The sequence below is a fragment of the Cynocephalus volans genome, chromosome 10 (assembly GCF_027409185.1).
Source record: "Cynocephalus volans isolate mCynVol1 chromosome 10, mCynVol1.pri, whole genome shotgun sequence".
Classification (NCBI taxonomy): domain Eukaryota; kingdom Metazoa; phylum Chordata; class Mammalia; order Dermoptera; family Cynocephalidae; genus Cynocephalus; species Cynocephalus volans.
This window is the reverse complement of record NC_084469.1, coordinates 47,834,443-47,850,819: the sequence shown is the minus strand read 5'-3', so window position 1 is coordinate 47,850,819 and position 16,377 is coordinate 47,834,443. Positions and strand designations below refer to the sequence as shown.

Below are 16,377 nucleotides of genomic sequence, written 5' to 3'. Positions count from 1 at the left end.
ATCCAGTTCAAGCAGAAGTGGAAAGCAGATGATTTGGTTGCAAGTGCAAGCTAAGTAAATCCATCAAAGACCACAAGTGCCAGGCAAACCTGAGAACACTTCTCCTTCAGATAACACTTCTTCACTTCCCCCGGCTGATTAAATATATTCAGTGGCTGCTCTATACAACGTCATCTCTAGAGGACTTCCAGGAAAATGAAGAAAGTTCTTCAGGGAAAAGTTAACTTAAAACACTTAAAAATTCTCAGAACATGATGGTGGGGTTCGTTGTACCCTGACAACAACTGAAAGCCTAAATTTATTGAAAAAGTATTTATTCAGAAAGAATCAATTATACGTAAGACATTATTTTAGGTTATCGAAGGTAAATCAGAACGGAGTATGATAGAAAAGAAGAGAAAGATATAGTACAATAGTCCCCCCTTATCCACAGTTTTGCTTTCTGCAGTTTCAGTCAACCGTGGTCCAAAAAGATTAAAAGGAAAATTCCAGAAGTAAATAATCCGTAAGTTTTAAGTTGTGCGATGTTCTGAGCAGAGTGATGAAATCCCTTCATCCAGCATGTACACACTGTACACGACACCCTGTAACTGCCCATGAGTCACTTAGTAGTCACCCTGTTATCAGATCGATAGTCATGGTATCGCAGTGACTGTATTCAAGTAAGCCTTATTTTACTTCATTGTTCCATTTTATTATAAGCTGTTGCTATAAATCTCTTACTGTGCCTAATTTATAAATTAAACTTTATCACAGCTTTGTATGAATAGGAAAAAAACAGTGTATATAGGGTTGGATACCATCCTTGGTTTCAGGCATCCACTGGGGGTCTTGGAACATATCCCCTGTGGTAAGTGGGGACCACTGTGCTTACAAAACTATGATAGAAATTTGAAAGTCATACTTCAGAAAAGGAACAGACCATATAAGTACTACTGGGTGAAGCAGAAAGACTGTAAGAGGGGGGACGGCTTACTTCCTGCTGAGGAAGGAAATAGGGCAGACTTCGTGAGAGAGATAATACATCTGAGTCAGGTCTTGAAAGGTAGCGAAGTTTGGACATTTAGAGGATTAAAAATGTAAGGCTGAAGGTTATTCTAAGTAGAGATAAAGCAGAAGTAAAGAAAAAAAAGTAAAAAAATCATGCCTTTGTCAAAATATCTTTGGTAGGGTAGATACTGTCAACAGTCTCTTTGTATTTCTTCAGTCCAGACAGAGTTTAACTATTTAAAAAAAAAATTTTTTTTAAAGAGAAGGATACATTCAATCCACCAGAGTTCTTTGTCTAACTGCTAAAGTGAAGGTAATTCTTCCCAAACAAGTTATTCTGGAAAATTTGTCTACTGGGAAAGGAAGATTGAAATCTCCAAAACAAAACAGAGACCAAAGGAACTGAGGCAAAAAGCACAAGAAAAGACAGAAGGCCAGGAAGACTCCGGGGTGCACACTGCTGAGCTCTGCTGGGGCCTCTGGGAAGTCACTTAGCCTCTCATTTTTAAAAATCAGTAAAATGAGATGTTTGGGTTAAGCAGTCTTCAAGAACCCTTCAACTTCTTTATGATTCCCTGACCTCATAATTTTGCTTTATTTATCCTGTGAAAACTCAGAATTCCTATGTGCAGAGGCAGGATTCTCAAATAACAAGGCAATAGGTGTTCCGTTAAGTGGCCACGTCCAATTGATACCATGGTTTTCAGGAAGGGATAAAATATAATTTTAAAAGGGCTGTTAAGTGCTTAACATCCTTTAAGTCACTAGGTGGAATCAATCAGTGTTCAATGAGGCCTTTTATCTCTAATCTCTTATATTGTTACCTAGAAAGCATTATTTGAAGAAATAGAATTTTTTAACTATTTAGAATCTTCCAGTTATTCTGAACAGAGAAATTGTTCAAAGAAGCCATATTTATCTTCCATGCAATGGGGAAAATGACCAACTATGAGAAGAATTATTATCAAGCTATATCCTAATAAGCAAAGATTATTTTTGACAATCCAGTCCATTGTTAAATTAGTTCATAATTCCTTTTAAATAAATTTTTTTCCTATAGCATTCTTAATCAGAAATCAGCCACAGTTCAAGGCAGATTCTTCATCTATAAATAAAGAACTGGACTAGATATCTTTTAAGATATTCTGAAATATTCTATTACTGGTATTAGCAACAAAAATAATAACAGATCATTGACAGATAAACAGAAGGAATTTTACTCATAACCCCTATTGATCAGTAGTAATCGTATTATAATAAAAACATATTATATTTTGAGTAATTTCTATGCCTTTCTTGCAAGGAGTTGAATGTATTTTGCACACATCAGCTCATCAGTTACCTTAGTCCATGAATCCTGGGAACACCTCTGTGATGAAGGATGCCAAACCTTCTCACAGTCTCTGGCTAGGAGGGGAATAGGTTTACATATTTATAATTTACCCTGGATTCTCCTTCCTCTGACGAGGCAACAGGTATTCTTCAGTCAAATAACACACTCTGAATGTGAACACTATCTACAATCAATCTTAGTTCTGGGGATAGAAACATAAAAACCTTTTTCATGCCAATACTAGTCATATAATTTCATACATATACACACATGATTTTTAAAATCTTGATCTCTGCTAAAATTACTTGAATAACTTTCTGATACAAACACCATAAAGTTAATGTCTAGCTATAGAAAGAAAAATGGTAAGACCATGAAAAAGCCCACCCAGTAAGAGTTAATTATGTTACATGCTGAAACCATAAACCTTACTTACTGGACTACTTCATGAACCAGTCATTTGTGAACAATTACTTTAAACCATCATGCCATTCATTATCCTGAAAAATAGGATAATGGAATGCTCTATCTCTCCAGACTCTGTTCACTGTAAACAGTCCATCCCTCTTTGCTGACTCCAAAAGCTGTATAAACATACTGCAATCAAATCCACTATAGCTCACAGAAATCCCTTCTTTAAGTAATCTACAAAATGCCAGTCTAATACAAATACAAGAAAGAGAAGTCCTTCCTAACACAACACTTTGTATTTACAGTATTCTGAACAGTGCTGAAACCTGCGCTGGATATATAAAAGGCACTTCTCCCGTGCTGCCCCACCCTAGGCTGACAGCACGCTTAGTTCTCCCATTTACACCACAATGCAATAACATAAAGAAGGGTTTACTATTAATCCAGGTCTTACTACAAAGTGACCCGTTATTTCTCTGTCAAACACTGGCAAGAGTGCCAAGTGTCTGTCATCCAACTCAGGGGATTAAGTCTTCTTTTATAGTCTGATACTTGTACCAATTTATAAAAATACAGATATAGTTTCTTAGAGGTGGTCACAGTCTATATCTTGGCTTGGATTCAGGCAGCAGAGGTTGACTATGACAGCTGGCAGGAAACTGAGGGGAGAACACATCCTCCCCCCCTCAGTCACCACATCTCAGTTGCCATAGTGATTAATCCTTAATTGAATGTTGTCTTTGTACATTTCTTTTCAGAAAACTTTAAGCAAACTTAAGTTGAAAACATGCAATTGATTGAAAAAGGTGGCACCACACCACAAACAGGTATAGTTAAGTTTTAGTTCTGAGACAACTTCCATATACTAAAAGAAAAAATTAACTCTAATAAAAGTATTATCAGTTCCTTCAAATGCTTAAAATATTTCTTTTTGGTCTGAGCCTAAGCCTAAACCTAAGTCACAGAGGTTTTCCCTCCTGCTATCAGACAGGTCATCTTTTAAACTGAGCTGCTTTTAGAAATGGTTCTAAAATACAAGTACAATTTAAGACAAAATGTGTTCTTATTTTGCATAGTTTGCATTATCAAATAACAAAGGTATAATTAGAAATTTATTTTAGGAGAAGTAGGTTTTAATTTAGGACATCGATAAAATATGTTCTACAAATAAATATTAATTTGTAAAAGTACAAACTATAAGAAACGAAAGGAAACATGGAAAATATAGTATGTTTTAGGCCTTTTCCTAACCTATGGTTGAATTTGAAAAGTACGTTCATAGTTTTTGTCATTTGGGTCATCAAAAATTACATCAAAAGAATTGAGAAACTCTGAAAGACCACAGAATTTTATCTAAAATTGTGGTATCCATGATTTCTCTTTTGCTAGTTTTCCATTTAGTATATTCCTGTGCAATTTAGTTAAAGGCTCCTGGCATATTGTGGTCACTGTTACTCATGGATTGGTTTCGTACAGATAAATAGAATTTGTTTTGTTTTCTTAGAAAGTGAGGCAACACATCTGCTCTGGCTTCAGACATATACACATGCATGCCATGCATACACACACAGTCTTTTCAAACACAAATTCTTTAATAAACCTTTGGTGACAGACGTAAAGCACTCAAAAGAATTCTCAGTAATCCAAAAGATTCTAGATTTGAGCCCCAGATGAAAGATACTGTACTGTAGGTGGGAGGTCTGGAGTTATAGACTGCAGGAGCAAGAGGTTTGCAGGTATTTTCTAACACAATGACTGAGTCTCTTTTGCTCTTGCTTTGTTTCCCTTCCCCTCATTTATTCTCTTTTCTTCCCACACTATTTTAAATTTTTTTCAGAACTGCAAATTTGCTACTGCCACCCACCAGCACACCACCAGCTGTAAAACTGCCTGGTGAGTGACATAAAGATCTCTAACCAAAGATGATGGTGTGTTTCAATGACTTCCTCATTAAAGGTGTTGAAGTAATATTGACTGGATATGATGAAACCAGTGACTGTGAACATTCTTTCCTCAGAAATTCTGCAAGATGGCTTTGAAATGTTAGAATGGAATTTTACTGTATCATATTAACTTAAAGAAATCAGCCACTGAAATGAGTGTGTTTACACAGACTGTTCATGGCCTGCTAGCATTGGTGGCATGGGATTGGACCTCCTACTTAGTAGATTTAAACTTTCCCTGAATATTTTATGCCACCATGATTTAGTCATTAAACAACAAATTTCTGCACATTCCCTGAAAAGGGTCTACTAAGTTGGTATATGTGTGATGGGAGAAATATATGGCCTCAAAAGGTATATTAGAAACCCAACGGAGTAGATATTCCAATTTGTTTCTTGGCAAGAGATGCCCCTCACTCTGAAAATCACTGTGAGGAGTCAAGGTTTCTGATGAGACTGTGTTGGTTTGAGCACCTCAAGAATGTTGAAGCAAGGTTAGAGACAAAGTGTGTTTCCAGTATTTTCATTTATTTGCTTCTACATTGAGGGCTTGCTTCTCAGGTCTATTTTTGGAGGAATTAATTTCTTCTCCGACCAATATTTAAGTAGGCTAACAACCAATATCCAGTTAAATTATTTCATTAACATCCACTACAAGGCTTTGCCAAATTATCTGAACTTTCACATTAAAATTTGTTTGGAAAAGGACATAGTTAAAAAAAACCCATGGTTTAAAAACAAAAACCCTGATAAAAAATTAACTGTCTATTTAAAAGATTCTGATATATTCTATCCTAAACAAGCAAATTTCTGGAAAACCCAACATATTCTGCCTGCCTTTTTCAGATGGCCCCTACGAGGTAGGCCCTTACAACATTGCCTACAGTGTTGGTTGAGAGAAAGTATATTCCTAGATCAAATGAGAATATCAAAAAAAAGCATACTTACGTCATGAAAGAATGCTTTCATGAGTTATATTTTGGCACTGGGCCTTTAGATTACATTAAAAAATGCTAAAAAGCACAGCCTTTCAAAATCCATTTATTATAAGACAACATACTATTCACTGGATCATTCTGTGGTTTCCATTTAAAATCCCAGGTAATAAGTTTTCCATCAAAGTAAATGCTAGAAAAAGCTTTGCTTCTCCTAGCAGCACTTTTTTGTTGCTGTTTTTCGTTTTTTTGTTTTCCCTTAAGGACAACCATTTAACTCAGTGTTTCTCAGCAGGGTTATAGGGCATTTTGGGCAGAACTGTTCTTTGCATGTGGGATTGCCTCCCATCCCCACCCTGCTCCCTGTCCAGGATGGCCATTTAGTATCCCTGGCCTCCAGAAATTAATGCCAGTTGGGCACTGGGTCATTGTGACTACCCAAACTGCCCATACACATTTCTGAATGCACTAGTTGAGAAATCACTAAATAGATGGTGTACTTTGTTTTGTCCACCAGGAAACTCAAAGTTGTCATTTTAATGAAACATCTGGATAACTGCATTCTAACTCCCTCCTAGTCTTGAACTTCTGGTTTAGTTTATATTTTCTCTGGTCCTGAATTTCATTTTGTACTCTGGTTTTACTGTTAAGGCAATTCAAATCCTTTGTTGAACCAGGTGAGGTACAAACAGTGAAGACAGCTTGATAGTTCAGACTTCCTCCTTTCATTCTTAAAAGTAGTCCTGAGTTGAAACAAAATGTCACTCTCATATAACAGTATGCATTTAAAATTTTTACCCATAAAGTGACAGTAAAACTACTCCTCCGACACTTAGCTCTTAGAAATTAAAAAATAATAAGCAAAGAAAAATTTTTTTAAAACCTTTGGTGAAAGTTATTACATATAAACAAACAAAAAAAACCACATAAAAAATGTAAAAGTTAAAGGTTTATTTCCATATAACAGCAATGTTAAGTGATAAGAGTCCACAGGAAGTATTTATTGCTTTTAACATTATGAACATCCTTTGATAAAAATATAAATTCCATATGAAGCTAGTTCTCTTTGTCTTCATTCTAGATGAATATTTTTGGAGAAAATCTAATCACACACTTTCCTTTTTCTATATGAGCAGAAGTGGTTTGGGGTCTGATTTAACTATATGATTTCCTGAGATTCCTCTTCATTTTGGGGGTATAGGCAAATTTTTATTGAGGGAAACTGCTCTGTCTGAATGTCTGTCCCCTCCAAAGCTCATGTGGAAGCCTGATTCCCAATGTGGCAATGTTGAGAGGTGATTGGATTGTGAGGGCCCTGCCCTCATGAATGGGTTAATGCAGTGATGGGTTATCACGGATGTGGACTGGTGGTTTTATAAGGACAGCAAGTCAGTGTGTTAACACGTGCTCTTGCTCAGCCCTTGCTATGTGATTCCCTGTGCCACTTCTGCAGAGAGTTCCTACCAAGAAGGCCCTCACCAGATGTGCCCATATGACCTTGAACTTCCCAGCCTCCAAAACTGTAAGAAATAAACTTCATTTATTTAGAAATTACCCAGTTTCAGGTATTCTGTTATAAGCAACAGAAAACTAATACAGAAACTATTAAGCAACCTCAACATTATTAGGCATTCAGATATAGATTTGTTGTTTAATCCAGAAACATCTTCAGTGACTACAGTTCTCTAAATGGTTTTGTTTTTTATACTTATTTGTATGTCACTTATAGTTTTAGTAGTTACTTTTGAAGGAGTACTTAGAGAAGATCCTATTGAGTAACTTTGAAAAACGTGATAAAAACTAAAGATAATGTTACCCTATATTCTTCTTACCTTAGAACTGCAAACAGCTATGTTAGCAGGAAGCTGGGAAAACTGCTTCAGCTCAAATACATCACGTGCTGCCCATCGGCTCATATGATTTTCAGCTTTGCTCGATCCAATCACATTCTGGTTTGAGTGAATGTAAGCCACTTCCTGAACACCATCTAGGAGGTAATTGATGTTTATTAAGTGATATATCATTACGAAGCAATATGGTTTAGCATATATATACTTTAAAAACTACCAGCATTACAACTAAAAACAGATTATGCTTGCTTTATTTCTAATTCTCAAAAAATCATTTAGTATTTTAACATCACAATATTCTTTTGAAAAAGAAATTGAAAAGAGAGAGAGTTCAAATCTGTTGGTCTATGTTAACTTGGAAATGACTTTTTCCTCACATCAATATGAAAACTGCTGAGATTAGGTGATAATCTTTAGATGGAAAACAGGATGGAGACTTCTCAAACAACTACAGATAGAGCTACCATATGATTCAGCAATCCCACTGCTAGGTATATATCCGAAGGGATGGAAATCATCATGTCGAAGGGATTCCTGCACTACCATGTTCAATGCAGCTCTATTTACAACAGCCAAAATATGGAACCAACCAGTGTCCATCGATAGACGACTGAATAAAGAAAATGTGGTATATACACACAATGCAATACTACTCAGCCATAAAAAAGAATGAAATTCTGCCATTTGCAACAACATGGATAAGTCTGGAGAAAATTATGTTAAGTAAGACAGACAAAGAAACAGAAATACTGCATGCTTTCACTCATAACTGGCTGCTAGGAAGGAAAGGAGGGAGGGAAGGAGGGAAGGAGGGAAGAACGAAGGAAGAAAGGAAAGAAAGAAAGATCACAACAGTACACTGAACTTTCAGAAGGAGAGAACAAACCTGAGGCTAGTAGCGATGGCGGGGAGGGAGAGAGGGGGGTGGGAAGTGATAGGTTGGGCAAAGGGCATAAAGAAATACCATGATTTGTAAAATGAAAATGCTAATAATAAATAAAAATTTTAAAATAAATAAATAAATAAATAAATCCGGAGTCGGGGTTTGGCCAAGAGAAAAGTCGTGGCTGAGGGTCCTCTCTGTGAATTTGCTTTCTTTGTTAATTTCAATAAGTTGTTTACTAATGTAAAGAGTGGTACTAACCTTATCTATTCCTTTCAACACGTACTTGATAGAATGGGAGCATGGGGTTTATGACCTGGGAGTTTCGTTTTGTTGGCTTTGCTCAGTTTTATTGTTTGTCATTCTGTCTTTTTTGTACATATGCCCAGAGAATGTCAAGATGGGAGCTTTTTAGGAAATGAAAAAAATTAACTCATGACTTTAATCTTAAAGAGTTTTAAAAATTGCTGTATTTTTTATTGCTTTGCTTCTAGGCACCTATAATTTATTTTTAAATTGTGGTCATAAAAGAGAAGGCTAGAAGTGAGGCCTATAAAACTCCCTAAAACAGCTCTGGCAATGAACCTCAATTATGACCTTCAACACTTGTGCTGTTTCAGTCCTAAACCTCTCTCAACCAGAAATTGCCAATGGTGCAAACACAAGACATTAAATAATATGACTAAAAGAGTAAGTAGGATAATATTCTCTGTAAATTTCCAAACACCATGTAGTATGTATGGCACACAGTTTCAAAATCTTCAAAAGGATTCTTCTGGTAGAAAATTTACTCAGATTTTTCCTAATTTGGATGACACATTGTATGCATTATTTAAAATAATAGTCATTCCACATTAACTACTGACAACTTCTGCACAGTAAAATAAAAATTCAGCTGATTATTTAAAAATTAGTTTATATGATAATTCCTCAAACCTAAAATCTGGCTGTGGCACACAAATCAAAAGATAATCCAGTACTTATTTAGAATGGTACCAAAATATATATCATATTGAACTTTTAAATGAGACTACTAATAACCACCAAAGAAAGCCTCATTTGTAAATAAATCAAACACAATTAAGTTTTCTACAGCAAAATATCCTTGCTGATATGTCAACTTCTTTTACGTAGTTTTTTTGGGAATAAGCCAGGCACTTGTGAAAGCAATGCTAACTCTTAAAATCACTAAATGGGTTCTGGGCAGGTTGTGGTGGCAGGGGAAACAGTTTTTCAATCTCTCTGAATCCCTACATGAAAATAGACAGCAACTAGATAGCAAAACCAAAAGCCCACGGACCACGTTTACAACAAAATTAGATGACAAGATGCCCCATTAAACTCTAAAATACAAGCGAGTGGGGATGACCCACCAATAGCTACAAACTCTGCATGGTATCAGGGTCAGTGTGAAAGAGGAAGCAAGCAACAGGGTGGTATCTGACGGACACAGAACAGGAGAGCCTGCACAGCCAGCAGGCGTTAACTGAAAAGCACAGTGGGCCAACAGGAGATCAGCAGCTGAGTCTGGGAAGGCTTTCTGCTCTCCAATGAGTTTGATCCAGTCTTGAGAGCCAACTGCTCATTTGCAGGTAATATGGAGGACAGAGGAACATGTTCAACTGCACCCAGAGTACACAAGCAGCAAAAAGCAAGTTGAGAAAAATTCTATAGATTGCTCAGGTTCTTCAACAGTTCAATTGTAAGGCAATGAAAAGGATCAGGAGGATCCCTATAGATTAAAAGAGACTATATACAACTTTAAAAAAATGAACGAATGGGGTTGGCTGGTTAGCTCCGTTGGTTAGAGCGCAGCCTTATGACTCCAAGGTCATGGGTTTGGATCCCCATACCGGCCAGCTGCCGAAAAAATTAAATAGGAAAAAAAAAAAAAAAAAGAACGAAACTAAAATGTAATATCTATGGATGTGCATTTGTGTGATAAAACCATAAAATATAAATAATTAGTATAGAAGTCAGAATAATTAACATTTATGGTCGCAGAGAGGGTGTGACTCAGATAGAGTACATGGGGATGGGCCTGGGGTAGACAGAAAAGTTCTCTATCTTGACCTATGTGGTCTTCTCTGTATCCTGCTACCACTCTCTTCCTTTTTTGTGCCTCAATGTAGCATCTTAATTTTAGAGATGTTTTACAGTGAATTGAGGAGTTTCTTATAGAGCTATTTGATTGCACAAAGCAAATGTTTTTTAGAAAGTTTTCAGAATGTGTCTGTAGTTACCTAAAAATTTATCCATTGATTCATACATGTGCTCTTGATTGACAGCTCTCTCACTGGAAAATTTCATTGGTTTTCCTGGCATAAAAGTGCTATTTTTCGTATTGTGTCTAGGCAGTTTTGAAGAGAAACTGATTCTGTCATTTATAGTTTTTGCTCTATGGCTCTGTTTAGAGAAACTGAATTGGCTGACAGATAAATCGTCATCTGAGGATGAAAAATCATCAATAAGCTCAGAGTTACAATCCTTATCTGCTGCATACAGTTCATTTGTTTTCTTCATTGTTTTAGGAAAGTTGTAAAGTTCCCTTTTGCTTTTCTTTTTTCTTTTAAACCTCAATGAACTAGTAGCTCTTTGCTTTCTTACTCTTGAGTTGGAGGAAATTTCAATATCATCAGATTCGTCACTAATATCATCAGTGCCTTTTGTTTTCATAATAGATTTCAGGGTTGTGTTCTCAGGATTTAATTCTTTTGAAATTAGTCCATTTCCTCTGTCATCAGTCTTTCTACCATCACCATTATTTCTTATTTTTACAAGGTTTTCTGTTTCAGAATCTTCAGATGCATCCAGGAGTGGCTTAAACCTTGTACTATTCTCAGGGAATCTCTGAGTTGTGTATTCTGTGGGAAAGATGACATCACTATCTTCTGATTCTGTGACATTCTGTAAAATGCAATGATGTTTAGCTGTATTTTTAAAATTTCCCTCATTGTCAGACTCAGAAGAAACATTCTGTTCTAAAATCTTCTCACTTTTTTCAAAATTACATTTTTCATTTAGATTTAGGATGTTATCTAATCTCTGATGTTCTGAAGTACCAAGAGAGTCCTGATCTTTCTGACAACCAGCATCTTTGGCTTCTGTTGAAAGACACAGGGGCTGCTCATCAGAACTTTCATCATCAAAGGCAATATTTCCATCACTATCCTCAACTGCTTTATATTTTGTCTCAAACAATTTAGAGAAACCACACTGGAGTAAGGTAAGCTGTCCCGGAGAGCCTGCGGCTTTACTTGACTCAGACACTTTGTGTCTGGCAGCCTTTATTCCTGAGGCTCCCACTGATTCATCATCACTGAAGTCACCGCAGAGGTCACATGTATCGTTTGCCAGGGGCTCTGCACATCGTTCTGCACCTCTGGGTTCTTGACCGTCAGGTTCTCTAGGCTATGTATGAAGCAATGACAGAAACATTAGAAAACGTCAAGATAATTACATCGAATCTATCACATTAGAAGGAAATTAATTCTGGACAGATAATTTACAGTATATCACTTGGTGTTTCCTAAAAGTATAACATTTAATAAACAAATGTACAAGATTTAATATCACAGTCTGGCACAGTCTTTTCTCTTTTTAAGTTGAATAACTTTCCAAAATAAATAAGTTTAAAATAGAGTACTATGTGATCAAATTATTTTCTAGGAAAACAGAGTGGAGTGATCAGCTTCTAAGATACAGGGACCCACAATTCTGGCCTCAAAAGTGAAAAGCACACAACTTATTGCTTAAGAATTATTGGGATTTACTGTAGTCCAGCAGATACTTCCAATCATGCTTTAAGAACAAAACAAATTTACAGGAGTTAAAGTAAAGAATTCACAACTGGAAAATGGTTCTAATTGATTAAGTTCAACAGAATCTTGCTTGCCAGAAATAAATAAATTTTTTAAGTAAAATTTGCCACAAATTTAAATTGAATATTTAATTTTTTTCACATTAATCAGAGTTAAACATATTCTTTAGTTTCTTAAAACTGAGGCTTTATTAATGAAGTACTTTGAGAAATTATTATCTATAGTACTGCCAACATTTGATATTCACATATTTCTTTAAATTCAGAAAAATGTCACAAATTAAAAATAATTGGGCTGGTATAAATTTATGTTAAATTTCTAATAACAAACAAGAAAAAACAGCAACAACAACAGAAAACTTTCCACACATATTTTTTACCTTTAAGAAGACCTTATGATAGATTTTGTGGTATGTGAGATGACAAACTACTGAAAAGATCACAAGATCAAGGACACAAAAACAAAATATCAGCTTTGAATTAGATAATAATTTTGATATTTGGATTTAATTGTTTTAAACACTCATTGATGACTATTTTTCATTAAAATTACATCCTAGATGTAAATGTCTGCTGATTGCTCCTGAATTTGTTCTTATGATATGAACGTTAAATCTGCTTAAATTTTACTGACAGTTCTGTTTTTTTTTTTAAGAGAGGCTTTTTCTTTATACATTGAAAAATGGAGAAAAAAGGACAAGAAACCTAAAATCGTCACAATACATGTTTTCTAGGCTTTGTGGGCTACATACTTAAATGTTAATTACCATCTCTAGTTTGCATGCTGGAGGTCCCTCTTTCAACCATGTTGTGGCTGTCATGATTCCTGCTTCCACTTGGCCTTCTCTCTATAATTTCAGCAAGAAAGAATGGAAATAACTGTGCAAATGGGGGGTAAAAACAATCAGACAAACAAAAGCAATGACATGCTAAAACTAGGAGTTAAGAAATGAAAACTGAGTGCAGCTTGGTTGAGCATTCTTAACGTTATTTTTCAATTTGCTAATTAAGGAACTCATACACAGTTTCACATAACATTTAAAAATACTCTTAATTCTTATCTCAACATTTACTTTTTCAGATGTAGAAAACTAATAATGCTTTCCAGCCAACTCCATTAAATGCACTAGTAGGGAAAGGGGGGAGTGAAAAATGTTATATATTTGTTTATCAAGTATGATATCCATAATAATCATTCCTATACAATAATTATAGTAAGGGCATATTAGCAACATTTCAAACACTACAGACAAAGTTGAGTAATGGGAACTTGACATGCTAGTCTATATTGCTGGTATATTTATTGCTCGTATTCATTAAAAAATATTTACTGACTCTTTAGGTGTAGTAGACATCAAAATAAGACATCCACCCTATATGAAACTAAAAACAATATCTTAATTATATTACAGGTTTGCTACATCCTTTTGGAAACTATTTGCACTTCAAAGCTCTTGGAATATCATTTAAGAGAGGTATCTAGCAGCCTTGATTCTAGAATGTTAAATTCTCTTTCTAAAGGAAATCAGAGTGGGAGGTGGGTAAAGAAGGCAGACTAGAGATGTCCAACATATGGTCCTCCCACAGAAAGGAACCAGAGCAAGAAATGGACAACTAAGCACGGGGGAGAGCATAGGAGGGCAGTGGGAGCCTGGTGAGGACCTTGTCCAGCATGACAACCAAGCAGAGTGGTGTAGGGAAGAAAGAGGCATATGGCTCCAGCTGCTGCCATGTCTCCCAAACCAGAATCAGCCAGGAGAAATTCTCCCTTGTGGTGGGAAGAATCTGTTCGGCCAGCCATAAGCACTTCCCAGTGGTAACCCTCCTCTCACTCCTGCACCAGCCTGCCCCCACCACCACAGTGGTTACCCATGTCATTATGTAGTCCTGGAGCTGTGGCCCTCTCCCCACACAGGAGTTTATCCTGTGCGGTGCACCCCAATGTGCAACCCTGGTGGTCCACATGACCCCTACCACCTGCCTGCCTACATGGCTCCACCTGCCCACCTGGGCCCAGCCATCCACACCACCCCACCCACAAAGGCCAAGCTGACTTCCCACCCACACAGCCCCAACTGCCTGGCTGCTCGCATTGCTACACTTTCCCACATGAACCCAGCCATCTAGCTGCCCATGCCACCACAGCCACTCCAGCCACACACGTGGCCCCACCTACTGGCAGGGACCCAGTAATCTAGCTGCCCATGTGGCCCACCCACCTGTGCAGGCCCTGCTGTCTGGCGACCCGTGTGGCCCTGACCATCTGTTTGGCTCCACCCATCCCATGTGGGCCCAGCCATCCATCTGCTCATATGGTCCCAGCTGCCACAGCTGCCTGCAGAGCCCCACCCCCATGAAAGGGCCCAGCTGTCCAGCCAACATGTGGCTCCAGCTGTGCATGTGTCCCTAGCCACAGACTTAGCTGTCAGCACCCCCGGACTTACTAAGTCAACCAAGAACTACTGAAATTACTGAGTCTATCAGGAACCAAAACTAAAACACCCCATCCAATGGTTGATATGTAACAAATCTACAGGTGGGAGTCTCTCTCCTCAAAAGCCATCCCAGAGTAAAAGAAGAAGTAACCACTCCACCAGATTACTAGACATCAATGTAAGGATACTAGAGATATGAGAAAACAAGAAAATATGACCCAACCAAAGGAATAATATAATTCCCAAATATCAGACCTCAAACAACAGGAAACCCTTGAAATGTCTGAAACAGAATTCAGATAATAATCTTAAAGAAATTCAGTGAGACACAAAAAGACTCAGTTAGACAACAGAACAAAATGAGAAAAACAATCTAGGACTTTTACAGAGAGATAAATACCATAAAAAGAATGTAGCAGAACTCCTGGAACTGAAAGACTCATTCAACAAAATAAAAACTACACTCGAGAGTGTAGGCAGCAGGCTAGAATAAGTGGAAGAAAGAATTTCTGATCATGAAGACAGTATTTTCAAAACAACCCAAGCAGACAAAAAACAAAAAGAGAAAAAAGAATTTTAAAAAAATGAAGAAAATCTAAGAGAGGTAGCAGGTAACCTTAAGTGCACAAACATCCAAATCATGGGTGTTCTGAAAGGGAAGGAGAAAGGAAAAGGCATTGAAATCATATGCAATGAAATAATAGTGGAAAACTTCACAGGTATTGGTAGAGATATGGACTTCCAGATCCAAAAGGCTCACAGATCCCCAAGCAGAGTCAATCCAAAAAGGCCCTCTGCAAGACACATTGTAGTCAAATTGTCAAAAGTCAAACAAAACCAGAATCCTAAAAACAGCAAAAGAAAAGCATCAAGTCACCTATAAGGGAGTCCCCATCAGACTAACAGCAGACTTCTCAGAAGAAACTCTACAAGCCAGAAAAGAATGGGATGATATATTCAAAGTACTAAAAGAAGAAAACTGCCAGCCAAAAATATTATACCCAGCAAGGATATTCTTCAGAAATGAAGGGGAAATAGTGTATTTCTCAGACTAACAAAAGCTGTGGGAGTTCACCATCACACAACCAGCTCTACAAGAAATCCTTAAGGGAGTCTTGCACCTGGAACCCCCAAAATAATAATCACCACCATGAAGAGATGAGAAAGAACAAACACCACTGGTAGAGTAGATATACAAATGAGAAAGAGAAAGAAACTATACCATACCACCTCAGAAAACCAAAGGAGACCTAAGACAAACAATAAAAGGGAAGGAAAGGAAGAAAAGATATTTAAATCTACCATAAGAAACGCACGTAAATGCCAGGAGAAAGACAATACCATTCAATAACAACCCTAAATGTAAATGGATTAAACTCTCTACTTAAAAGACACAGACTCACTGAATGGATTAAAATGCTGGATCCAAATATATGCTGTCTACTCTGAAACTCTGAAAACTATGCAAACACACAGAAATTAAATGTGACCTATAGGTATAAGAAGAAATTAAACAGCAAATCAAAAAATTTCCTGAAACCAATGAAAATGAAGACATACCATACCAAAACCTGTGGGATACAGCAAAAGCAGTACTAGCAGGGAATTTTAATGCAATAAATGCATACATCAAAAAAATAGAAAGATTTCAAATAAACAGCATCATGCTACACTTCAAAGAAAAACAAGAACAATCCACCCCCAAATTAGTAGATGGGAAGAAAAAATTAAGATTAGAGCTGAAGTAAATGAAATAGAAACCCAAAAAGTGATACAA

General features: G+C 36.8%; 1 protein-coding gene across 8 annotated transcripts in view; it reads right to left on the bottom strand.

Annotated features, from left to right (window-relative positions):
* The window catches only part of ERCC6L2 (ERCC excision repair 6 like 2), a 158,226-nt gene that overhangs the window by 22,383 nt on the left and 119,466 nt on the right, over positions 1-16,377 (bottom strand). For all 8 annotated transcript variants that reach the window (XM_063109443.1, XM_063109445.1, XM_063109448.1 and 5 more), the window contains 3 exons: positions 12,933-13,013; positions 10,589-11,756; positions 7,445-7,599 (listed from right to left, as the gene is read on the bottom strand). In XM_063109443.1, the coding sequence (XP_062965513.1) occupies positions 7,445-7,599; positions 10,589-11,756; positions 12,933-13,013 (1,404 nt within the window). The remainder of the gene's footprint in view (positions 1-7,444; positions 7,600-10,588; positions 11,757-12,932; positions 13,014-16,377) is intronic.